Source organism: Delphinus delphis, chromosome 1 (genome assembly GCF_949987515.2).
Source record: "Delphinus delphis chromosome 1, mDelDel1.2, whole genome shotgun sequence".
Lineage (NCBI taxonomy): Eukaryota > Metazoa > Chordata > Mammalia > Artiodactyla > Delphinidae > Delphinus > Delphinus delphis.
Genome location: NC_082683.1, coordinates 75,492,365 through 75,518,608, shown reverse-complemented (window position 1 = coordinate 75,518,608; position 26,244 = coordinate 75,492,365). Strand labels below are relative to the sequence as shown.

At 36.5% G+C, this 26,244-nt stretch overlaps 2 protein-coding genes across 3 annotated transcripts in view; both read right to left on the bottom strand.

Annotated features, from left to right (window-relative positions):
- The window catches only part of CLCA1 (chloride channel accessory 1), a 36,695-nt gene extending 26,847 nt beyond the window's left edge, over window positions 1-9,848 (bottom strand). The window contains exons 1-4 of the mRNA XM_060024835.1: window positions 9,687-9,848; window positions 5,066-5,206; window positions 4,748-4,895; window positions 2,251-2,356 (exon numbers count right to left, since the gene is read on the bottom strand). Coding sequence (XP_059880818.1) covers window positions 2,251-2,356; window positions 4,748-4,895; window positions 5,066-5,206; window positions 9,687-9,848 — 557 coding nt within the window. The remainder of the gene's footprint in view (window positions 1-2,250; window positions 2,357-4,747; window positions 4,896-5,065; window positions 5,207-9,686) is intronic.
- A 14,571-nt stretch (window positions 9,849-24,419) lies between these two features.
- CLCA2 (chloride channel accessory 2) overlaps window positions 24,420-26,244 on the bottom strand; it is a 37,910-nt gene continuing 36,085 nt past the window's right edge. For both annotated transcript variants that reach the window (XM_060024813.1, XM_060024822.1), the window contains one exon: window positions 24,420-25,341. In XM_060024813.1, the coding sequence (XP_059880796.1) occupies window positions 24,899-25,341 (443 nt within the window). In that variant the 3' untranslated portion in view covers window positions 24,420-24,898. The remainder of the gene's footprint in view (window positions 25,342-26,244) is intronic.

Below are 26,244 nucleotides of genomic sequence, written 5' to 3'. Positions count from 1 at the left end.
CAGTTCACATTGTTTTAATTAACTTAGCTTTATTGTATATTTAAAATTCAATGAGAAAAATTTCCTTTATACCTATTCTTTTTCAAAAATGTTCTCGGGTACTATCTACTGAATAAACTCTGGGACTTTAAAATGAGGTAAAAATAGAAGTACTTTTGATTAGAGTTTTATAAAACCTATATATTAATTGGGGTTGGATTTACATATTCCATGAATTGAAAATCTCTCATTTAATCTTGATTTTCTTTTAAATTCTTTAGAAGGATTTTATGCTATGGTTTTCTTCAAATATGACTTTCACATTTCTTAGAGTTTTCTTCAAATATCTCTGGTTACCTTATTGACTTCCCTTATCAATTTTAATTTCTATTTTTTCCCTGAGGCTTTCTAAGTAGACCACATATCGTCTGCCTAGAAGCAATTTTCTCTCTCCCTTTCTAGTAGCCCCCCCTCTTTTAACCTCCCCAACATGTTATTGCATTGGCTACAACTTTCTAAACAAGATTAGATAACTGCTAACAGTGCCCACTCTTATCTCATTCCTGGGAATGTCTAATGATTCCCTATTAAATATGAGGTAGGCAGTTGGCTTTCAATTGATGTTCTGCATCATATTAAGGAAGCCTTCTATTGTAGGCAGTACTGTCATTTTTGTAATTGTTTCCAGGCCTTAAGAGTAATTTTAAAAAATTGGTAGATAAGCAATAAATGCTATTTGTATGTTATAATAAGATTTATTGTTAAGAGGACATGGTAATCATGTCAGTTTTGCAAATGTTATCTGTGGAAGGATGAACATGCTGTATATGTGGATATTTCTGGAATATCCCTAGGAAGGAATAGGTACTAGTCAGCTTTTCTCTCAAGGGGATATACAGCGTCTGTCTGGAAGCTTAGCAAGAAGTGGGAAAGGCAGATGTCAGGGCTGAATGGCATCCGTGGGCTGAGATTTGAGAGGTCCATCCAACATATGATCACGTCAGGAGTGGTCTCTGACGTGCGGAGGGAACAAGCCAATCAGATAGACTGTGTATGGCTCTGGGAGGCACTTAGTGTCTTTTTATACATAAAGTGACATAAGAGTGAGGGAAAATGTCATGGTAGTGGACCAAGCTGACAGAGTTTGAATGTAATAAAGAAAGGGGAAAATGGAGAGCAGTAATGCTCCTGTGGGAGAAAGGGGAAGCCAAGGCTGAGCTCTGAGCCCAGTGCAGCTTCCCTTGGAAACTGTGCTGAATAAAGACAGTAACCAAACCAAAGCTGAGTGCGTCTCCTTAAACAGCCATCAGGGGAGTCGAACTGGAAGCAAGAGTGAAGAGGCGTGTTGTGCCAGCTCTAGTCTTTAAAAAGAGGTGGTTGTTTTTAACTGAGGCATAAATGTGCAAGCTTATCAAATTCCTTTTCAGAATCTGTTGGAATAATCATTTAATTTTCTTCTTTTACTTGATATACTATATTAATTACTTACCTAATATCATAGCATTTTCAGACTTCTGGAAGACATCCTTCTTGACCTTAGGGTGTTTGTTATTCCCTTAATTATGCCAGGTGTAACTTACTATCCTTTTATTTAAAACCTTTTTAGAAAGCTGTATCTACAGAATTCTTTTTCATGCCATCTGTCAGGTTTTAGTATCTGAATTATGCTAGCTCTCTAAAATAAATTGGGAAGTTCCCTTTTACATTTTTACTAAAGCAGTTTGTTCCCTGAAACTTTTGATTGCAAGAACTCACCTGTAAAATCACAGCAGCAGAGGTACTTTCTAAGTGTTCAGTTTGCTTCCTATTGACACCATACAAGGTTTTATTCAAATTGGGAGAAGTTTTCTGTTTTGTTTTAATACTTGGACTGTCTTCCAGCTAAATTCCACAGTCTCTCACAGGCCCATTCAAACTGACATAGTTCACACAGATAGTATTCTACCCTCAAGGCACTGAAGCTTTGTTTATGTCACTGATTGTGATACAGGAAGATGGAGATACTGAACATAGCACCTGTGGATTTCTTCTAGTTGTACACACACACACAAAGAGGCAAATGATTTGTAGCTGCAGAGTAGAGAATTCAACTAATTAAGACACTTGTAAAGTGAACAAAAGTAGTAGTTTTATGGGAATCTGAAAAAGACGGCACTAAGAGTGAGAGATAGAAAATAAGACAAAAGACTGACATTTTTAAAGTAATCAATTCAAGACAAAATTGTTTGCAATTTAAAATAGTTTGTGAAAAGTTAATCAAAATATACATACATTACTGGTTTTTTTCTTTTATTGGCTATGTAGAATTTCTGGTCATTATTGTACTCGTTAAATACTCCCCATCGTAGATGAGCCCATTCATGGACAAATACCCTTCCTGTGAAAAAGTATTTTAAACACCTGATTACAATAAGAATGGTAAAATTACCCTCTTAAACTAAGAGAAAGTAATTCTTCTGAATGCTATTATGCTTTGCTATGTTTTTTTTTTTTTTTTTGATTAAAGTTTCGATTTCCTTAGAAGGAACAATCTGATACGACAATTGCACATTTCTGTAAAATATGACTGTTTATTTTGGATTATCAAGTGTCAATTAGGCACCTAGTAAGTGCAAGGCAGCTGTTCATACAATGATAAAACAAATGCCCTGTCCTCACATAGCTCATGGTCTAGCAGATGACACACATCATTTTAGATAACTATAATCCTTAGGGGTGCAAGTGTAATGATGGAGGTCAGCACAGGCTGACCTATAGGGCAGCCAGGGCAGCACCCCCAATAGGTCCTTCTCCCTAATGACTCATATGTGGACAAACCTCAAGCCCGGCCTACTCCACATCTGCCTTTTTCTTCTTTGACCTATTCTCATCTTTCCAGTCTCATTGCCAGTTACTTCTGAACTACTGCAACACTCACTCAACTGGCCTCCATGTCTCCAGTCTTCAATGACTCCGCTATGGTGCTCAGGGTTAAGTCCAACTTTTCAATATGCCTACAAGGTCCCTGATGATTCAGGCCCTATTCCTCTCTGCAGCCATATTTCTTGCTCTTCTCCACCCACTTCCAAAACTCCATAATGACAATGGATTCTTGAACTCCTTTTACTTTCTAGAGCCACATCATGCTCTTGCTCATCTCTGGTCATTTTTACATATTTTTCCTTGGTTTGGAATACTCTCTCTCTATCTCTGACTGAATAACTCCTACTCTTCTTTCAAAATTAGGCTTATATCCACCTAGAAGCCTTCTCTGACATCCTCAAACTGGTCCAGGTACCCCTCCTTATCACTTTCATTATATTCCATTATGGCGTTTATCGTGTTATATTGTCATTGCTTCTTACTTGCCAGTCTCTCACTACAGACTCTTGTCTCCATGAGAACAGGTACCATGACTTCTTCACTGACATGTCTGGGCACATACTGTCTAGAACTTAATAGATACTTAGTATTTGTTAAATTTGGATGAATGTTAGTGACTTATGTACAGCTCAGTTTTTCTGGAATGTAAATTCCCAGGTAGGCTGAATTTGGAAGGTTAAGTGAGGAGGTGCATGTTAAGTAACCCTAGTATCTCACATTAAGGATTTTAGATTGTTCTCAGTGCTAGGGAACAACTGATGGCCTCTTAAAGGGAAGGGAAGATTGTGAAGTAGCAGGCGTGGAGTCACAGTACAGAAAGGCGAGAGTATAAAGGAATGACATTGTATATGGTGACCTTGATGGCTGGAGTGGGCCCAGGAGCGGGTTGGAGCAGCTAAGCAAATCAGTTCAACACATATTTATTGAGCTATACATTGGCAATTTTCTGTTCATGTTATGGGGGTGTTGTAAAAGAACAACAAAGAGGTGTGTTTGTTGGACACTTCTTTCTGAGAAGGTCTGTAAAAGTGCTCTAGGGTATTTGGGAGTGGGGCATGCAGGCACCAAGTGCTATTTTGTTTGCTTGTTTGTTTTCTCTGCCTTGCCTATTTAAATGAAGAAAATCAAATTTGTTCTAATCTTTTCAAAATGGTAAAGAAACCTAGTACAAGTTATTAGTTAACCTAATTAGTTAATACTAATCACACTTGATTATACTTGGAAAGTACATATTATATATACTCCATTGCTGGTTTCTTTTAATCTTTTCTCCAAAGATTGCTCTATTTGGTTCATATGGGAATGCTAAATGACATTTTGTGAAGGAAAATTTGGTTTTTTCTTTAGTCACATATTTTTGAGAGCTGAACAGCAAGGATATTCTGTCTGATACTCAAAGTGAGGTCCAAGGTCAGGCAGTATCAGCATCACCTGGGAGCTTGTTAAAATGCAGATTCTTGGGTCCTACCCCACACCTACTGAATCAGAATCATTTTAACAATCCGTTTATAGTATGAACGCACATTGAAGTCTGAAAACGTTATGCATGTCTGCCATCTGGTAGCCACTACCTGAATTGCAGGCAGGAGGTTTAATTTGTTCAGGTGTCTCCCCACAGAGCAATAGAAACCCAACATTGCATATTAAACTATTTTAGAGTTATTATCTGATACTAATATGAAAATTAAAAATATTATATTTACACACATATATATGCAGAATATGAAGAAAATAAATTTCTAACTGAGAAATGAACTATTTGGAATCTGTTTTACATGAAAGAAACATACTATAATAGTCTATTTTATGTTCTTACTCAGAAAGATAATGCTATTGTTGATCCATTTGCAACATAAAATTATTAAGTTATGAGAAATATAACAGAATATTTCATCTCTACCCATACCTTGTGGTCCATATTGAAGCAACTTTTTTCCTGCTAGGAACCCAGGAGTCAGATAAATTTTATTACCCTTTTCTCCACAGCCTCCCATATGCTCAGTATAGGGTCCATCGTTACCTGTTGGATTAGGTTCAGCAACCAGAACATCAGCCTGAAATTTAAGAAAAAGGTTTCGTCATTACAAAATTTCAGCAAATGAATTGACCTTACTTCACACCAGCATGTTCTGAAACAATTTTATTCGATTCTAGAATATTTTGAAGAAAAAAATCTGAGTCACAAAAGAAAACCAAATTTGAAAAAAGAACTTGATATTCTCACATTTTTGTAGGTCTCAAGTTTGGGTTTCACATATTCAGGTTTTGTGTTCCAATTTTGAGGAATCAAAATGGCAACATTTTTGAAATAGAATCTTTTTTCTGTAGCTTCAAACAGATATGGAGATGCCTCGGTCACCATATCCTGGTCGGGGGAGGGGGAACAGAAACAAGAGCATTTAATGACAGAAAAAAAGATGAAATTACCAATTATTCAAATTTACATCTGTATCTCACATTTCCAAAAACTAGCTATTTATCAAGCTTGGAAGAGGAGATTATTTTGTTAATAATAATAGCTAGCCTTTTTTGAGATTTTTTACCACATGCTCTGTGTCACAGTGTAATGGTTGACAGTGAAGACTCCAGAAGCAGACACTAATCCCAGCTGCACCACTTATGGTGGGACATCAGAAATTTCCTTGAAGGAGTTCCCTGGCAGTCCAGTGGTTAGGACTTGGCGCTTTCACAGCTGGGGCCTGGGTTCAATCCCTGGTTGGGAAACTAGAATCCCACAAGCCTCGTGGCGTGGCCAAAAAAAAAAGAAAGAAAAGAAATTTCCTTCAGCCCTCCTGAGCCTCAGTTTCCCCATTTATAAAATGGAAAATATTACAGTGACCAGCTCATAAGGTTGTTGTGAGGATCAAATGAAGTCAAGAAAGCATTTGGAACCATGTCTACTTAGCACAAGTGCTTATCAAATATTAGCTCTTAGTTTCATTTTATATGATCCTTTGAGGATCAGTGAACCTTTAAGGGAGAAACTGAGAACTAGAGAGTATTATAGTCTCAATATCTCACACCAAGTAGTAGTGGAGAGAAACTCAAATTAAAATGAATACAACTTCAACACCTGCTGACTCCTGTAATAATTTGGGGGCTAACTAAATGTTATGATAGTATCTGTTTTTAGTATAGCACTAAGTGTTAGATATAAGGAAGTGGCATAAGTATATAATCTCTTTTCAAATTATGCCTAAATTTATTTCTCTAAAACAAAAGAGCTGTAGCATTAAATTATAAATGCCTCTGCAGATTCCCTGAGATGCATCATGACAAGATAGTATTGATAGAAAGGGTATTACAAGATATTTATTATAGAAAGGGAAATTGAGTCTATTAGGGCTGAAAATCATTGAGAAACACAAAAGTGAGTGTAGACAGAGGGAAGAAGAGGACTGAAGACTGAGCTCCAGGAGCCCCAGTATTCAGAAGTGGGAAGAGGAAGAGCCAGCAAAGGAAACTGAGAAGGAGCAGCTGGTGCACGGGAAGGAAATCAGAAGGCATAGCGTGCGAGTGTTTCAGGAAGGAGAGAGTGATCATCCGAGTTGAATGCTGCTGAGCAGTCAAGGAAGATGAGGACTCAGAACTGAGCAATGAATTTGGCAACCTGAGTAAACCATTTTGTGCAATGACGATAACAGCTCCATATGAGTGAATTCAAGAGGGTGGGAGGTGAGGAAGCAGAGGCAGTGAAAACAGACAGCGGGTCAAGAAGTTTTCCTACAAATTAAAAGGGAATTGAGAAATGCAGCAGTAGATGAAGGAAGACTGCAGGGCAAGGGAGTTTGTTTGCTTTTTTAATGGGAACTATTATATGTATATGCTAATGGAAAAAAAAAAAAAAACCTGATAATGCAAGAGAAAAAAGGGATCATTGCTGGAGGAAAGTCCTTGCTGGAATAGACCAGAGTGACTAGGCTCCGATGTCTAGGAGGTTGGTCTTAGGAGCAGAAACAGTTCATCACTGTATGGGGAAATAGTACTTGGGTACTGATGCAGGGGTGAATCCTGCTCTGTTACTTGCTAATGGGTTAAACTTGAGGAATTTATTTTGTCTCCCTGAGCTTCAGTTTCCAACCTTTCACATGGTGATAATAATGGTTGCCTTGCTAGTTTTATAAAAGCTCTCCAAATGATTTGCATCTCCTTCCAAAAAAAGCCAGATTTTAAACAATTGCTAGGAGAATTTAACATTTTATAATTTTTTAAAATAAAAATACTGAGCCAATATCACCAGAAAGCTGAAAAGTAGGTATAAAACTTCCTATGTTAGAGTATTATATTACAATTTGACTTGTGAAATGTAAATTTTCAGTGTCTCCTAGGAAGACGACTAAGCAGCATGAAATGTCTTCTATGTTTTAACAGAAACATTAATAATGAATCTTTGCTTTGGCATCTGTTCCATATTTTGAGAAAGTGACCTCATATCCAAAAAGACACTTAATCTTTTGAGGTTTGAAGAATGTTGAGGATGAAGTTTATAGGATGGGCTGGTAATTCCTTAAGGATAGGGATAGTATATTGTTCACCACTGGATTCCTGGTACCTGACATAATGTAAATGCTCTGTAAATATTTGTTGGACTAAGGAACAAATGAATGAGTGAAGAGGTTATAATGAGGGGCAAACTCTCCAGGAGCACCAAGACCAAAGATACCTGGGCTCCCATACATTGAGGAGGCCCCAAACGACTCCTGTTGTTTATCTTTCTTGTGTGGTGTGTGTGTGTGTGAGAGAGAGAAAGAGCGCTTCTCCCTGATTCTCACTCCCTCATCTTATGACCTGTGCTCCCACTGCTTATGCAATACTGATGAGAGTGTAGTCTCCCTGGATGGAACTGCTGCAGCGCCACCTGCCGGTATTGCAGGTGGAGAGACGCTCGGACTGCCCTGCTGAAGCAAGTACAATATTTAAGAGCTGACTTAGAGGCTTCTGCTCACACAAGGACACCCGGGGGAGAGTCTCCCCAGAAAGCAGAGACTGAGGGATGACCAGGAAAGTGGCAAAACCCACAGTGAGGTCCCTCGACTGCAGGTCTGGAACATCAAATAGGAACTCACTTTTATTAACTACTCAGTTAGGGACTCTGAGCACACTATTGCCCTTAAAAGTGCTCCTGTGACAAAGAAACGTGGAAACCAACCTCTGTCATACCCAACTCACTTAGGGCTCATAACAAAAAACCAATTTAATAATTGTAAGGAGAAGTATATTTCTCATGAGGAACCCCCCAAAGAGAGTGAGGTGAAAGTCCTTTTGCTTTTGCTCTAAAGCACCATACAAATACAAATTACCACTGTCCTTAGAGATGCTAATGTGCTCCTTCCCACATGTCCCTGAGCACCACTGACTGTCCAGCCGGAGACAGAAACATACTGGTCACATTTTCCTCCAACACTTTCCTGGTCTCTTGCTCCAAGTGGCTATTTCATTTTTTTCTGATGCCATTCCTAAGTTTAGAAGCAATCAAAGACTCACCCAAGTTTTCTGATTGTTAAGAAATTTCAGAAGGCATGAATTTCCCTTTCACTGATGGCAGTAATATCTGATGGTCTTCTGGTTTCAGCAGGTGAACTTCCTCTCCCCCTCAACTGCTGTACTTCTCCAGCCCCAAACTCCTCTTCGTGGTAGAGATGGTTCTCTCCCCAAACTCCATCTTTCTGGGTTTGCTCCTGTTCAGAGCAAGGAACCTTTCGAGGAGACCCTTGGGGCCCTTGCCCTATTAACTTCTGAGCTCACACTCAGGAACTTTGCCCGGAAACAAGTCTCAGTCCCTTTGGCTTGGTGAGGAATGATGAGCTCTTTCTATCTAGGATTAAAAGTAGACCTGGGGACTGATGATTTGCCTACCATTTATTGAGCTCTTACTGTGTACCAGGCACTCTGCATGCATTTTTAAAGTTTTTCTAAGTTTTTTTTTAAAGTTTTTCTAAGTTTTTGAGATAATTTTAGACTTAACAGATAACATGCAAAAAATGTACAGAGTTCCCATATACATTTCACCTAGCTTCCCTTTTATGCATGCATTGTTAATCCTCACAAAGCCCTGTGAGAAAGATACTTATTATTATCCCCATTTTATAGACCAGTACTTCTGTTCATTATGCAGCACCACCTCTGTGTGTGCTACAGCCGCTTTCCAGGGTGGTCTTTTATAAGACATTTCCCTCATATTCTTTGCTGTTTGCTGTTGTACAAAACCTCTCTAATCCCTCTATCTTACAACAGTTAGGTGCCTCTGCCTGGACAGGAAGAGTCCTCTTCCCTAATTTTTCCTTCCCCTACAGAAAAAGCAACAAGTGAAGTGAGGCTGCTCAGCAGCCCCAAGAGGACACTTTGCATTGGGGCTGGGAAAATGCAGGGTTTCCTCACACTGTAAGGGTCGGGCTTGTTCTTAAGTTAGAGATTTGCATCTTGGACTCCTATATTAGAATTGCAGAGAAGCAGGTTACAATTAGGAGGATAAAAGGAGACTCTGATATGAGCCAGTGGTAAAATCAGGCAAAGGAATTGCCCTCTGCGCATCTCACAATATCTGCCAAATGTAGTTGGCTCTGCCTTGGTTGCAGAACTAAATAATTTTCAATGAAATCATTTATTAAGTGCCAACAATATATCAAGCTCTGAATTATGTGCATTGCATTTATTATCTCATCTCTCGGAAGAATCATAATGGTTGTGTTATTATTTCCATTTTATAGTTGAAGAAATGAAGACACAGGTATAAAAAAAAACTTGCCAGTGTCACGCAGCTGGAATTAGAGAACTCACGTTTCCCCTATCACAATATTATGCTTAATTTTTCAAAAAAGCATGGATAATTACCATTTACGACTTACCTTTATTTGTTGAATGAGTGTTTCATCTTCTGGCACATTAGGGTCAACTGCAATGACAATGCCTTCATAGCCATTATTATTCAGCTGAATGAGTGAATCACTCAGGGCCCCTTCCAGAAGGTGAAGGACCAAGATGAAAACCGAATTCTTAAATGACCCCATTGCTGTACATCTGCCTTTGGGTTCTCTCTTTGGAAAATGTTAGTTATGGAGGCATCTTTCTTTACCCCTATATATATGGATATGTAAACGCACAGTTTTCCAAGTTATCAGAGGTGGTTTATCACAGGACTTTAACCCCTTGACCCCAAATTGTTTCACAATTGGATTTGTCACCACTAGGAGGAATGCTAACTATAGCTATCATTATGATAACTATAATTTCATCTCAAATTTTGTGTACTTTTAAATATTTTATTTTGAAAGGAATATTAGCCTTGCCTTCACCTTTGCCATTTCCTGGGAACAAGGGTGGGGAGCCACATCTGGTTGCCTGGAAGGACTCACAGCTGACAAGCAGCTTTGCCATTGAACGATGTTTACTTCTTACAAATGTTTGTCCAGCCAGGGACACTGACCTACCCAAATCCACCCTCTAACCCCTGCCTGCCCAGTGGAGGCCTGACTGTTCTGCGTATTCAGTACGCATTCATTAAGTATAAACTGTATATCCAGCTATCCCTCATGGTGGTCTTTATTTTTATCGTCTTCGATCTTCCTGTAACCTCAGCACCTCTCGTTACTCCCTTAGACAATCTACTTGCACCAAAACATTAGCAAGCCACATTAGATATTATTGAATATTCTATAATGAAAAGATAAAATTTATATCTCACTGTGCAAGGGAAACTCCCTCAAGTTTCCTCATCAAACCTCTATTTCACTATTCCGTAGCTTCTACTGCCCAGTAAAATTCAAATTAGCATTCAATTATTTTACTGAAATTAAATGTCTCTCAGAACATGAATAGTGGACTGCCAGCTACTGCATAGATTATTTTAAGTTTGCCAAATCTCAGTTGAAAACTCAAATTGGTCTACCAATTCAAATTGGTCCTATATTCAAATTACTTGAAATATCCCTTCATCTCATAACGTCATTTGATCTTCACACAGTGATAAGCATCAATTTCATCTTGTCTGTCTTTGACACTCACTCATAAAAATTAAATTGGTACTTGTTGCTAATAATTAGTACTTATTGCTTAAGTATGTAATCTTTTTTTTTGCGGTACGTGGGCCTCTCACTGTTGTGGTCTCTTCCGCCGCGGAGCGCAGGCTCCGGACGCGCAGGCTCAGCGGCCATGGCTCACGGGCCCAGCCGTTCCGCGGCACGTGGGATCCTCCCGGACCGGGGCACGAACCCGTGTCCCCTGCATCGGCAGGCGGACCCTCAACCACTGCGCCACCAGGGAAGCCCAAGTATGTAATCTTTAATCAATCAAAAGTGAAGCATTGGAATAGAGTGGAAGTACTCAATGATAAAATAGTTGTCCAGATAATCTAAATATACTTTTATATAAAAATAATTTATTCAATTCTTATTGAATAAATGTATGCATTTATTATACATATGTCATAAAATATTTTACATTTTAAAATATCTCATACCCCGCCCCCCACTATACGTGTATCTCCTGGGTTCCCTAGAAAAGAGAGTCTAAGACAAGCTTATGTGAAAATGATTTGCAAGCTTAATCCCAGAACAGTGAGAGTGAGAAAAAGGGGAAATGATTCAGGGAAGCCTGGGAAGCAGTGAAAGGCGCTTACTAAGCTGGCTCTGGAATAGTAAACAGACCCAGCAGGCCACCCTGCAGGTGCACCTGCCCTGCTTTCTGGGATGTCTCCTAATGGGCTACAGGAGGAAGGAAAAGTGTTTGGCCCCTTCTCATCTCCTACAGGTGATCACCCTTCTGGCTGTGTCACCCAGCCCATTCAGCAGCTGCTTGGAAAGAAAATCCTATGCCCTGTGGTGTATAAAGAGCCAAAGATTCCAGGTGGTGCCTGTTGACCTCTGGTAGTAGAACCACTTGGGCCTACAAGGAGTAGGTAGTGACTGAGGAGGAGTAAGTGCCCATTGGGTCAGGCGGACAGGTGGGGCCAAACAACCCTAAGGAGCTTCAATAAGATGAGTCCAATACAATTTACTTCTTGAACTGCTCAGATCCACTCACGTCCTTTCATTCTATCTAGCTCCAATATTATAAGTTAAGGCTGGAATTGGGGGCAGGGGCACAAGCTGTCTCACTTTTTCCCTGAGAGAGGGTACAAGCCCTCTCATAGAGTCATTCATAGAATCTCCTTCGAAGTGCTGGCCAATTGCAATCTCCTAAAATACCCAAAGCGACAGAGTTATTGAAATAAATCACAGTGCCTGCTGCTATAGCTGGTCTCAAGGCCATTATAGATATGTATTATCTCCTTCCTTCATCACCAATTTCCCTCATTTTTAGCCAGCATTTTGACTGATCTGTGTTTGTTTGGTTTTTTTCCTGTTGGTATAACCCAGCCTTTCCTTACTGAGGGGTCTGAGCCTTTAGTTGCCTTGCCCTTGCCGGGCTGTGGCTGGTGCAGGTGCCAATGACAGGGGTCACCGGTATGACAGATCCAGATTAGGTGCCTCCTCATATTTTGTGTGGCCTTCCCTGCTGGCTGGGCCTTGGCTGCTCCCTCAATGGAGAGTCCTTGCTGCTGCCTCGGTTGCCTCATCTCCTAACACCACTGGCTCTTTGCTTCCCCAGGGAGAGGGCGGAGTTTAGCATGGCCTCCACTGGACAGGGTGTGGTGGCAGCCCCACTCTCTCTGGTGCCCAAGTTCAGCCTAAACAGATTCACAGAGGCTTTGGCTCACATAAAGCATCACCCCATGGCACCTGGGATCCGACTTTGTCAGAGGCAGTGCAGATGGGCCAAATGACACAAACCAGAGGTGCAGGGAGTTAGCACCCTGAGAGACAAACTTTCACCAAAGTTTATATTTCCAAATCCCAGAAGTCTTTGTTGTATACCCTTCTAGTCAAAAACCTCCGAATGGTAATTGCGATACTGACCTCCAACGCCACGCTGATTAATTTTACCTGTTTGTGTACTTTATATAAACAGACATATAAGTATGCCCTCTTGTGTTTGGCTACTTTCACGTAACATTTTCTGCGTGAAATTCAGCCATGTTGTGTGTAGCAGTAATATGTTCTTTTTCCATTGTATTTCTTTGTAAAAATATACCACAATTTACTTACTGCTTTTGATGAACATTTGGATTATTTCCTGTTTGGGGCTATTTTAAATAACACTGCCATAGACATAAGCATTGACTTCAGTTGGGTACATACCAAGAGTGGAATTGCTGGGTCACAGGGTATATGTATGTCTAGCCATTGTCGATCGGCCAAATACTTTTCAAAATTGTTGTATTGATCCACATTTCTACCAGTACAGGGTACTGCTGCTCTTTACAATTTTGTCCACTCTGCGTGGGGTATAATCATATAGTACTGTGATTTTAATTTGCATTTTCCCTGATAACCAATTTTGTTATACACCTTTTCATATAATTACTGGTCATTTGGATATCCTCTGTTATGAAGTGCCTTTCCAAGTCTTTTTGCCCAATTTTTAATCAGGTTAGTATTTTCCTTGTTGATCTAGAGGAATTCTTTATATGTTCTGGGTATTGAGTTCTTTATTGGATGTATGTATTGCAAATATCTTTTCCCAGTAGGTGGCTTGCCTTAATGGGTCTCTTGGATGAACAGAGGTTCTTAACTTTAATGGAATTCAATTTAATTTTTTATTTTATGGGTATTGTTTTTGGGGTCATATTTAAGACAACTTTCCCAAGTTCATGAAGATGTTACACAATATTCTATTCTAGAGCTTTATTGTCTTATCTTTCACAATTAGGTTTGTGATCTATCTCAAATTATTTTTGTGTGTATAGTGTGAGGTAAAATTCAAGATTTTTGTTTTGTTTTCCTCTCTGGATAGCAATACATGCAGATCATTTATTGAAAGGACCATCATTCCCCCCCACTGAATTGCAGTTGTGCTTTTGTTGTGAATGAGTTGGCTGCAAGTGTGCAGGTCTGTTTCTGGACTCTATTCTGTTCTATTGGTCTATATGACCAGGCTTACCTCAATACCATATTGTCTTAGTTACTGCTGGTTTGTAAGTCTTGATATCTGGTAATATAAACATTCCAGATTTGTTTTTCTTATTTCAAGATTATTTTGGCTATTTTTGGTCCTTTGCATTTAAATATAAAATTTAGGATCAGCTTGGAAATTTTACCAGAAAAAAACTCCTGGATTTGACTGGGTCACATTAAATTTATATGCTCATTATAATACATTAGCTAAATGACACACCCATCAGTGCCATGACAGTTCTGAGGTCAACCATAAAAGGCCAAAAAGTGGGCGGTGGCGCAGTTCCTGGAAATCTCTACCCCTTCTCCAAAATAGTTGGAATAATCCTCCACTCATTAGCCTATGCAATTACCCAGCCCGTAAAAACTAACCACCTCATATTTCGGGGCCTCTCGCCTTCTGAGATGGCCCACACTCTGTCGGTAGAGTGTATTTATTTCTCCCAAGGTCATTCTTGCCTTTTTGAGATGGACTGCTTTCTATGGAATGTGTATCTCTCTAAGTAAGTCCACTTCTTACCTAAAAAAAAAAAAAAAAAAAAAAAAAAAATTATACATCAGTTTGGAAAGAATTGACTTGTTTATAATATTGAGTCTTTCAATCCATGGACCTGGCATATCTCTTCATTTTAAGTTTATTTACTTGATCTCAACCATGTTTTATAGTTTTAAGGGTAAAAGTCTTTTGCACCTTTCATTAAATTTATTTCCGTGGTTTTTAAAAGTTTTGGGGGTGCTATTATAAATGGTATTTTTATAAAATTTCATTTTCTGATTGTTTATTGCTGGTATATAGAAATATATTAGATTTTTTTGTACTGACCTTTCATCCATGGAGCTTGCTAAATTCATTATTTCAGGTAGTTTGTAGATTCTTTTGGATTTTGTGTTTATAATTATGTCATCTGTGAATAATAACATGTTTACTTCTTCCTTTCCAATCTTATATCTTTTATTTTGTTTCCTTCTCTTATTACACTAGCTAGGACCCCCCAGTACAATGCTGAATACAGGTGGAAAGAATGGGTATCTTTTATCTTGTTCCCAATCCCAAGTGAAAAAGCATCCTATATTTGGCCATTAAGTATGATATTATCTAGAGATATTTTGTAGATATCTTTATCAGACTAAGAAAGTCTCCTTGTATTTCTAGTTTGCTAAGAGTTTTCTTTTTAAAAATCATAAATAGGTTTTAAATTTTATCAAGTGCTTTTTATGCATCTATTGAGATTACCATGTGATTTTTTTCTTTATTCTGTTAATATGGGGAATTACACTGGTTGAGTTTTCAATGTTAAATCCCTCTTACATTCCTAGAATAAATTCTTGAATTTATTTATTTATGGGCTATATAAAAAGAAGTGTGTTGCTTAATTTCCAGACACTTGGGGAGTCTCTAGTTAATCTATTATAGATTTCTAGTTTGATTCCACTAGAGTCAGAAAGAATACTCTAAGATTTAAATCATTTGAAATTGGTTGAGTCTTATTTTTTGCCTCAGCTTATGGTCTATTTTGGTAAAACGTTCCATGTGCTTTCAAGAAAAATATTTATTCTGTAGTTGTTGGGTTACAGTGTTTTATATATGTTAGGCCAAGTTAGTTAATCATGTTATTCAAATTGTCTCTTTTCTTACCAATTTCTTGGCTGCTTGTTCTTTTAGTTGCTGAGAGAGGTGTATTAAAATCTCCAGTTATAATTGTGAATTTGTCTATTTCTTTTTCCTTTATTCAGTTCTATCAACTTCTGCTTTATATATTTTAAAGCTATGTTCTTGGTGCAGGCAAATTTAGGATTGTTATATAATTATCATCACAAAAAGTTTTTTCTATCTCTAATAATACCTCTTGCATCAAATCTACTTTCATTGATATTAGCTATGGTATACTGGTATTTTGAATATTGAAAAATTAAAAAAAAAAACTAATATAACACAGTTAGCACAATGCCTGGCACATGGAATTTATTCAATAAAGTATCTTATCTTTACACTTCTTCTTCACTCCCACTTGCCCAAACCTTAGCCTTGAAGGGAAAAATTGGAGAGGAGCCAACAAGATGGAGAAAGCCAGGGCTTTGCATTAGATGGCATCAAGTAAGAATGACCAAGGTATATTTGTAGGATATTGATGTTTAAGAGGTAGTTTTAAGCTCTCTGCCATGTAATAGTTCAATATGACTCCTGTTTCCACCCCCTAGTTCATTACCTACTTTAGTAATGGTAATAAGGCCATAAGGAAACAGGTAGTCATACATTTTTGATGACATAAAAATTGGTATAAATGCTTTGGAAGGAACTATGCATCAAAATTTAAGTGTGTGTATCTTTCAACATAGCAACTCCATGCTAGGAATTTACCCTGCAGATAGATTCACACAGATGCACTAGATTATATATACAAAGAACAACTCACACAGGTGCATAAGAGTATATGTACAAGGGTAATATAATTTGTCCCTCAAAGCATACTTTATAATAGCAAGAAGTAGAACTACCTAAATGTCCATTAATAAAGGAATAATTAAACTTATTTGTTTAACATCTATTTTGTTTATCACTTCTTACTTAAACATCTGTAGTTTTAATAATAGCATGAATTACTTTTGTAATTGAAATAAATTTATACATAAAACTAAAATATTGGACTAAAGACTATCATTTAGAAATCCTAACATGTCAGCATTGGAGTGGTAGTTCTGTCTTTTCTACTCTTAATTTCTACTCTTAATTTCTAATTTTCTTTACTCTTGCATTTCACACTCTTCTTTTTCTTTTATCTTCTTCATGCTCTTGCTTCTTCTTTCCTATACTGGTGTGATGTAAGGTTATACCAGTTTTTTAAATGTTCCTTTTGGATGTTTACTAATTTATATTGCTTCCGTTTCATAAGCCAAGGATATCTTTCTATCGAAAGCAATTGCCTACTGTACTGAATAGCTTCCTCCTTCTTGTGCCCTCGAGACAAGTGTTCCCAGAAAGCAGCTTTTCGATAAGACTTAGCAGCAGGTAGCCTAGAGGAAGTGGGAGATAAAATTGGCCACCATCTGGGTCACTCTCCACCCATCCAGGCTATCGTCTTGCTGATAAGAGCTGTGTATTCTAAGTGCAGGAGGGATTTATGGAAGGATGCATTTCTTTTGACCTTTAGGGACAAGCTCTAATTACCTCCATGCATATGAGCTTCTGTTTCTGTGCCTTTGAGTACTTGTCTCTCTATCATCATGTACTCTATAATTGTATCCCTAACTTTCATATCTTATTTTGTCTCTCTCTTTGTGCCTGAGCTGTGCATTTTCTACTTCCTATGGTAAATGCAAACTAAATCAGATTCTCATTTCTTCAGAGCCCACTATTCATCTCACTTCCCCTCTGCTTCCATTCCCTGTTTCCCTGTATTTTACATTCACAGATCATAACACAGATCTTAACACATAATGCAGCATCCTCCCAACTTTATATCCATTCCCCTTCTTTATTTTTCATCAGTTAGATTTTCTACCAGCCTTATGAATTCAATCCTCTAACATAGACCATCTTCACTTTATTTAAACTATTTTTTTCTATTCTTTTTGTCTTCTCTACTTCATTTAAATCTGGTTCAGTTTTGTTCCCCCTTTCCCCTTCACTAAGGCCACTTTTTCTTGTATTCAGGTGTCAAATGTCCTTATGAATGATGCCTTTCTCTTCCTCCCTATAAGGCAAGGTTTCTCAATCTTGGCACTATTGACATTTTTGGCTAATTCTTTGTTGTGGGGGCTGTCTGGTGCCAGGTAGGATGTTTAGCAGCATCCCTGGCCTCTACCCACTAGATCATACCCCAAACTATGATAATCAAAGTAGTCAGCTGACATTGCCAAATGTCACCTGAGAGAGTAAAATTACTCCTGGTCTAGAACCATTGCTTGCTAAAAGGGAAAGATACAATAAATTCATTCATAGTGTTTCTTTTGATGGAACATGTAAATGCAATAAAATGAACAGATCAATTGCAAATAGGTAAATGAATTTTGACAAAGGTATACATACCCAGTCAACCACTATTGCAATCAATCCCTATAGCATTTTCATTGCTCCAGAAAGCTTTCCAGTGAATGCTCACACGTTTGCTCTGAGACAACCACTATTATGATTTCTATATCCAGAGATTAATATTGTTCTTGAACTTTTAATAAATGGAATCATACAGCCTGTGCTCTTTTGAGTCTGACTTCTTTAGCTCAACATAATGCTTTTGGGATTTCAGGTATGCTGTTGCATGTATCAGTTGTTCATTTCTTTTTGTTGCTGAGTGGTGTGCCATTGTGGATTCATACAAATAGCAAAATTTTGTTTTATCCATTCTTTTAATAGAAACTTTTGTTTTTTACAGCTTGGGGCTATTTTGAATAAAGTGGCTATAAAAATTCTTGAGCAAGCCTTTTGATTGACATATCTTTTCATCTCTCTTGAAGTGGAATACCTGGGTCATGGTTTAGATATATGCATAACTTTTAAGAAACTGCCGGGCAGTATTCCAAAGTTGTTGCACACTCACCAGTATAAAAAAATTACAGTTGCTTCACATCCTTGTCAACATTTCTTAGTGCCAATATTTATAATTTAGTTGTTCTAGTGGGAATGAAGATGTATTTCATTTATAGGTATCATTTTCAATTTGTTGATAACTGATGGTGTTGATTGCTTTTTTATAAATTGAAGTATAGTTGATTTACAATATTAGTTTCAGGTGTTGATTGCCTTTGTATGTGCTTATTGGCTATTTATATATTCTCTCTTGTCAAGTGTCTAAGTCCTTTGCCCATTTTTATTGGGTTCTTTGTCTTTTTATTACTGATTTATAACATTTTTATATGTTCTGAATATAACTTCTTTGTTAGATATATTTGTTGTGAATATTTTCTTCCACTGTAGCTAAACTTTTTATTATTAATGGTGCCCTTTGATTAGCACAGATATTTAGTTTTGATGCAGTCCAACTTATTATTTTGTCTTATGCTTAGTGTTTTCTCGTTCTAAGAAATCTTTCTACACTATACTTGTAAATATATTTTCTCATATTTTTTCTAGAAGTTAATATCTTAACTCATATTTATATCTATGATCCATCATGAATTTATATTTTTACAAGGTAGGAGTAAAATTGCTTTCCCAAACATATGTCTAGTTGTTCCAACATCATTTATTAAAAAAAAACTCTTCTTTACCCATTGACTTGCCTCTACCCATTGATTTGCACATGCCTTTATGGAAAATCTATTGACCATATGTGTGTCAGTCTATTTCTGGACTCTGCATACTGGGATGTGTTTTATGCCTAGCATAAACATGAGCACTTAAAAATGATATGTATTCTGCACTAGTTGCTTGTAGTATTTTTAAACGTCAAGGTCAAATTGGTTGATAATGTTGTTCACATATTCTCCATTCTTACTGAATTTTTCTGTCTAGTTACTCTACGATTGACAGTGGGAGATTTAAATCTCCAAGTTTGCTTGTTGATTTGTCTATTTCTCCCTTAATTCTGGCAGTTTTTGTTTCTGGTATTTTGAAGCTCTATTAATAGCTACATGCACATTTAGGATTGCTATATCTTCTTGATGAAATTTTTTATTATGTTGAAATGATTCCTCTTTTTCTCTCCTTTTTTGAGGTCTATTCTGTCCTATAATAATATACTAACACCAGCTTTTTTTATGCTTGGTGTTTGCATGATATACCACTTTCCTTTTTCCCACTTTCAATTTCTATGTATTTATATTTAAAGTTCATCTGTTGTAAATTCCATATAGTTGGGTCTTGCTTTATTATCAAGTCTGAAAATCTCTTTTTAGTTGAAGAGTTTAGTCCATTTATATTTAATATAATTATTAATTTAGCTGCTTTAAGTCTACCATCTTGCTATATGCTTTTTGTATTCCCCTCTGTTCTTTGTTCCTTGCTCTTTCCTTATCTTCTTTTGTATTAATTGGGTAGTCTTAATGTTCCATTTTATCACATTTATTAGCCTTTTACATATACCCTTCCCTGTTACTAATAGGTGCCAAAAGGGGTTATAATATGCATCCTTAATTTATATCTACCTCGAATTAATATCGTATGTATGATGTAAGTACCTTTAAACAGGATAATTCCATTTGTCACCTTTCTTTCCATTCTGCTCTTGTCATATATCTTACTTCTTTATGTTATTTATACCATAATACATTGTTTTTATTTTTGCTTTAAATAATTTATCATCTTTTAAAGGCATTAAGTAAAGAAAACCAATAATGTATTATATTATCTGCATATTTATCATTTCCAGTGATCTTCCTTTCATGCTGTAGAATTGTATTTATACCAGACATCATTTTCCTTCAGCTTAAAGACATTTCTTTGGTACTTCTTGCTGGTGAAAATTATTTCAGCTTTTATTTATCTGCCTACATTTTTAAAGATATCTTTGCTCAATATAGAGTTCTGTGTTGGTTTCTTTTAGCACTCTAAGATGTCATTTTACTGTTTTCTGGCCTCAATTGTTTCTGATGAGTAGTTAGTCATCTTTCCTATGGTATACCTAGGTGTTATTTTCTTTGTATAGATCCTATTTCAGGTTCACTGAGCATTTTAGACCTGTGGGTTGGTAGTTTAAATCAAATTTGGAAAAATTTCATCCATTATTTCTTTGAATATTTTTATGCCTTATCATCCCTCCCTCTACTTCTGGGAATCATTTACATGTAATATCACACAGGTCATTTGGGCTTTTTCTTTTCTTTTAATGAACTGCTTCAGTTTAGATGCTTTCTATTTTCACATCTTCAAGTCATATGATCCTTTCTTCTGTAGTACCAGTCTGTTGTTGTTAATCCATTACAAATTTTTTTACATACATTGTATTTTTCAATTTTTAGGATTCTCACTTGCTTCATTTTAAAGACTTTCATATCTTTCCTGAACTTCTTCCTCTATTCATCACTTATATTTATCTTTTCCTGTAATTTCTTTATCTTGTTTATAATGTTATTGTAAACTAATTATCTGCTAATTCCAAATATGGATCATTTTTGGATAATCTTTTATTGACAGATTTTTATTCTTATTAATTATGGGACACATTTCCTGCTTGTCAGCGTGTCTATTAATGTTCTATTATATAGTGGATGATATGTTGTAGAGGCTTTGTATTATGTTATCTTTCTCTGAGTTATGTTCTAGCAATAGCTTAATTATTGGTGAATATAATCTTGATTCTCTAGAGACTTGGTTTTAGACTTTTTCAGAACAGATCTATTTCAGTTTTGCCCTTGGTTCTAGGGCATAACACTTAGTCTGTGGGTATGATACTTACCCCTAATCTGGAGTTTCAATGGAAACATAAACACCCCCTCTAACTTGGGCAAGGTTGTATTTTGGTGCAACCAATTTTAATCTTTGATTTAGAAAATGAAATCACAATACCAATAGATATGTAACAAAATGTTCACAGGAGAATTATTCATCATATTCCAAATTGGCTATTACTCAAAAACCTATCAATAATAGAAAGGATGAATATATTGGTATAGCCAAGCAATGGAATATTATACGCAATAAAAAATAATATCTACTGGTATACAAAATGTGGATGAATGTCATTAATGTAATGTTGAATGAAAGGAGCCAGACACAAAAGAATACATACCAAATGATTGAATTTATCTGAAGTTCAAAACAGGCAAAAACTAAGCCATGGTGCTAGAAAGTCATTCTTTGGTAAACATTGGGGAGGAGGTAGTTGCAGGAAGAGGTTAAGATATAAGTTTCTGAGATTCTGGCAATATTCTATTTCTTGATTTTGGTGTAATTACCAGAGAATATTCACTTGTGATAATTTATTGATCTGTACACTTACAGTTTGTGCATGTCTGTATATATATTATACTTCAATAAAAAACTTTAAAACCAAAAAAAAAAATCTTGGGTGAGGTAGAACCTTAAATTTTCTCTCCTCAGGACTGGGCAGTTGCTGAACTCTCTGTTCAGCTCTTTTAGGTGCTAAGCTCTTATTTTCCATTAAATTCCTTTGCAGTTTAGGACTCATCCAAGGATTGAGAGGATGCAGATTTGGGAACTTCTCTCTTGTAGTTACTTCCTTCCTCGGATTTCCTCCCTCAATATTCCACTGCTTTAGCAACCCAGAACTCTTACTTCTGACTTTTCAACCCAGTAAGACAGCTGCTTTCTGCTTGAGCTCTTTCCAGATGCTCTGAGCAAACTGGGAATGCCTTCTGGGGGAAAAGCTGGTTAAATGTGGATCTCACCTAGATTGCTTTCCTTTTTTCAAGCGTCATAACTCCTCCAGGTTCTAACTGCTTTTCTTGGTGTCCAGTACCTTCAAAGAGCTGTGTTTTATATTTTTTCCAGAGTTATTACCGTTATCAGCAAGAAGATTAGTTTGATATGAGCAACTCTGCCATTGATTTATCACATTGTTTTAAATAAATGATATAGTTAGGGACCAACTCTTCCAAAATAATTACATTATAGCAGAAGGCAAAGCCTAAAGCAAATAAAATAATTTTGGGTAGGCTTTCTAGTACTAATACGCAGGTGCAAACATACTTTTGGAGCAGTCAGCATTGCACACATAAACAGCAATCTGCTCAGTGAATTCATCTCCTAAAAATCATCTCTCTCCCACTGAGATTTAACTTTCTTTTACCATCCATAAAAAGAATAGGGTAAAAATGGAAGGGATATTGTCCTCAATTTTCAGAACAAATTTCTATATACTGATAACAACAACCATCCTGGCATGTGAAGATAATAATAATACTTGCCTGTGTCACTTTCAATCCCTAGACTTCTCTTTCCTCTACCAGATAACTGAGCATCTGTCTCATATTTTTTCCTCCTCTTGCAATCTTGGATCAAATCTTCAGTGACGTCACTATTCATGTGGTATTCCACTAGTGACCAGTGCGTCACGGTTCCTCATTCTCTTTGACCCAACTCTTGTCTATTTCTATTCCTTATCATTTGTTCAGGATCAATGTCACCTCCTTTCCAGTGGCTCTGTTCTATTGACGATTTCTGGGGTCTCGAAATCAGTTATCTTCCCACATTTACCACATATTTCTTGTTGTCTAATGCTTCAGTCCCTCACAATCACTGAAGCTTGTTTACCCTATTCACTTGATGAGATCACCCTTTCAACTCTGCTATAATATATTTTAGTTTATCACTTTAACATCCTTAATCTCAGTCTTACCTCTTCCAATTTACTGATTTCTGGACTTAAAGCCATTTGTTCATTTCTATACTGACAAAATTGGAGGAAAAGAAAAGAAAAAGCCCTGTTCCTTCAGCCTAGACCTGTTCTCCTGCTTATTAACCTTGAAGATTTAAATATTTCTAGGCATAATCCCTGGCATCTTTCCACACCTTCTTAAATAGACAGAAGTGAAGGAGCATTATGACAACCTGACTCTACTCCTATATACTCTGCCTTTAGCCAGCACAACGCTTTAGATTACTCCGTTAATTCTCCATGTTCCTGTCTATAAAATTAGGAAAACATCTGAAGACTTAAAGCCCACCACACCCCATCTCAGTATTTTACCAGCCCATTGAAGCTACAGAGAAGCAGATCCCACGCTACCAGGCTCAGTGGCAATAGAGGGAGGAGGGACTGACTGCTAAGTGGGGACTTGAAGTTCCAATCTGTGAAAATTTAGGCACTACCAGACTCAGCATGTTACAGGCCAGACCTGGGATGTAGTATGAACAGCAAGGAGGCAGCCTAGGTAGAGGTATTTGCTGGTCATTTTACTCCCCAGCACTGCTCTGAGTCTCTTCCTCAAGGTTTCATGCCCTCTTTTCATTCTTGTTCCAACTCCCCACAATTCCCTCCCCACCCCCCAAAACTTAATCTAATTGTCATTCTTAGTTGGTCCTAGTTATAAAGCAGTTCTATTCCACATTGTTGTTTGTATTTACCCAATAAAGTTTTAAGTTCTGTAATATGCAAAGCATGTGATTTTATTGCTCAGTAATCTTTAAAAAAATAAGAGCAAAATTAAATAAAAGATAATTTTTATTTCCTTGTGACATGTGCTTGCCTCTCTGTAGTCACCCTCCACCCCTGTAGGTTAATACCTGTAGGTAAATCACCCTTTGTGGGAAAAGGATTCCTGGAGTCTTATTTAAACAAAAAAAAACAGAATCAGTTAAAAATTTCCAAAGGTCAGTCTCTCCCTGTGACCTCTTCTTTGTTTGAAATTGAATAAAATTATATAGTGTATGGATTGATATGTGTTAAAATAAGCTCAGAACTATGTCTTTCATTATTTACCTAAAGTCTTATGAGAACTATAACCATTTTCCTTGAATACCACCCAAGGCAAATAACTTGGAGAGCTGCTTTGATAAGAGTAGAAAGTTATAAACAATAAATTCAATAGGCCTCTGTTATAAAACCAGTGTCAGGGGACAAGGATAATACCTACATTTTAAGGTTAACTCTTATAGTGAACCAACATCTCTTTGAGCATTATCAGTGGGATCTATCTGTAGTATAGTTAACCAAATGGAAAGAGGTAAAGAACTTTACAATAGGCACTTCATATGTAAAATACAGGTTGATCTTTAGTCATCAACAAGCAACCTGTTCTGAACAGATAAAGGGGAATTAAAAATTAATCATACAACTAAACAATTGCTTCACATAGATAGTTATACTATATCATTCAGGCCTAACATCCTTTTCTCTACGTGGGTTATTTTTTGTCTTCAATAAGACAAGCTTTTATTGACTCTGATTCAATTTTGCCATTACCTTTGCCTTTAAACACATTACCTTAGAGAATAACTTTTATTTTTTTGTCCATAGCCAAAGCTTAAAGGTTTTCTAATTCCCTTCTGCCTCCATTAGTGTTATAAAAGATTTTTTTGTCTATTACCATGTAAAAATCTGATCCATACTACACAAAAACTCAAAGCATTTTTAATAATCTGATGTTAATTTGACTTTATTGGCTTGTTTTTGTAAAGTGCAAAAGCCATGGGTCTTATATTTAAGAAGGAAAGTACTCTGCACATTTGTTCATAATAATTTTGTTTCATTCTCTTTCTTGTCTGCTCTCGTTTTCCTGTTTAAAACACAGTGTGTTACAACTATGATGAGGCAAATGATTCCTATAAAACCCATTGCTGTCAAAACTCCTTTCAACATAAAATCATCTCTGGCAAATACAGGAGCAGAATTTGGGGGAATCAACAGAGATGCCTGAGCAACATTAGATACAGCAGACTTTAAGGAGTTCCTATCTACTGCTCGTATTGCCACATAAATTCTGAGACTTTTTTGTGTCTCTCCATCAGGTTGATGTTCAAGTCCATTTGTGAAAAGCTCTGATGAGAATGTAAATATCTCCTTGGTACCAGCTTGCTGAGGATTTAACTTTGATGTATTCACTAAAATGGCATTGTTAAAGTCATCTTGAATATTCTGTAGACTTTTACTCACTCTTATTTCATAGCTGTTGGCTGAAATTAAAAAATACAAATGGGAAGTTAAGTGATTTTGAGTAAGCTTTCTAGTTTATTAGAAATGACTTAATGACAATAGCAACAAAAAAGTCAAAATACCTATGAATAAACAAAGCAAGAAATATGAATGTGAACAAAACTTTAAGACACTACATAAGAACTCATACTAAAACCTGAATAAGAGGAATGTTTTTGAATACCAAGATTCAACACAATAAAGATGTTATTTTTCCCTAAGTTATTTTGTAAATTTTACATGGTTTTATTAAAAGTGCCTCTAGTTTCTATTTTAACAAGCTTATTGTAAAGTTTAAATAGAAAATAAATAAGCAAGATTAGCCATATAAGGTTAAAAATAACAAATTTTTAGTGGAAGGACTGACTTTATCAGATGTAAAAACACTGTAATGCTTCAGTAACTGAAAAACTGCAGTACTGGTGCATGAATAGATTCATGTATAAAAGTAGACCAAAATACATTTAGGAATTTAGTATATGATAGAGGTAGAACCCAAATTAATAGGGGAAAGTAAAAATTTCTTGATAATGGCGTTATGACAATTGGGTAAAAAGCTGGAAAAAATAGGATCCATACTGCAAACCTTTATTCTTCAGGATAAACTCCAAAGTAAATAAAAAGTTTGATGTAAAAAAAACCTATTAATTAGTAGGAAACAATGAATGAATTTCTTTATAAACTTGAAGTGGAAAAGGACCCTCTAATTAAGACTCAAAATTCACAAGCCATAAACATAAAAATCCATAAATTTATATACATAAAATGAAAATTTTCTACATGGGAAAAATCTCCTAAGCAAAATATAAACATATATGTTAAGTGACAAAAATATTTGTAACTTAAGTCAAAGATAAAGTTTAGTTCTGGTAATGGTTGAGTGG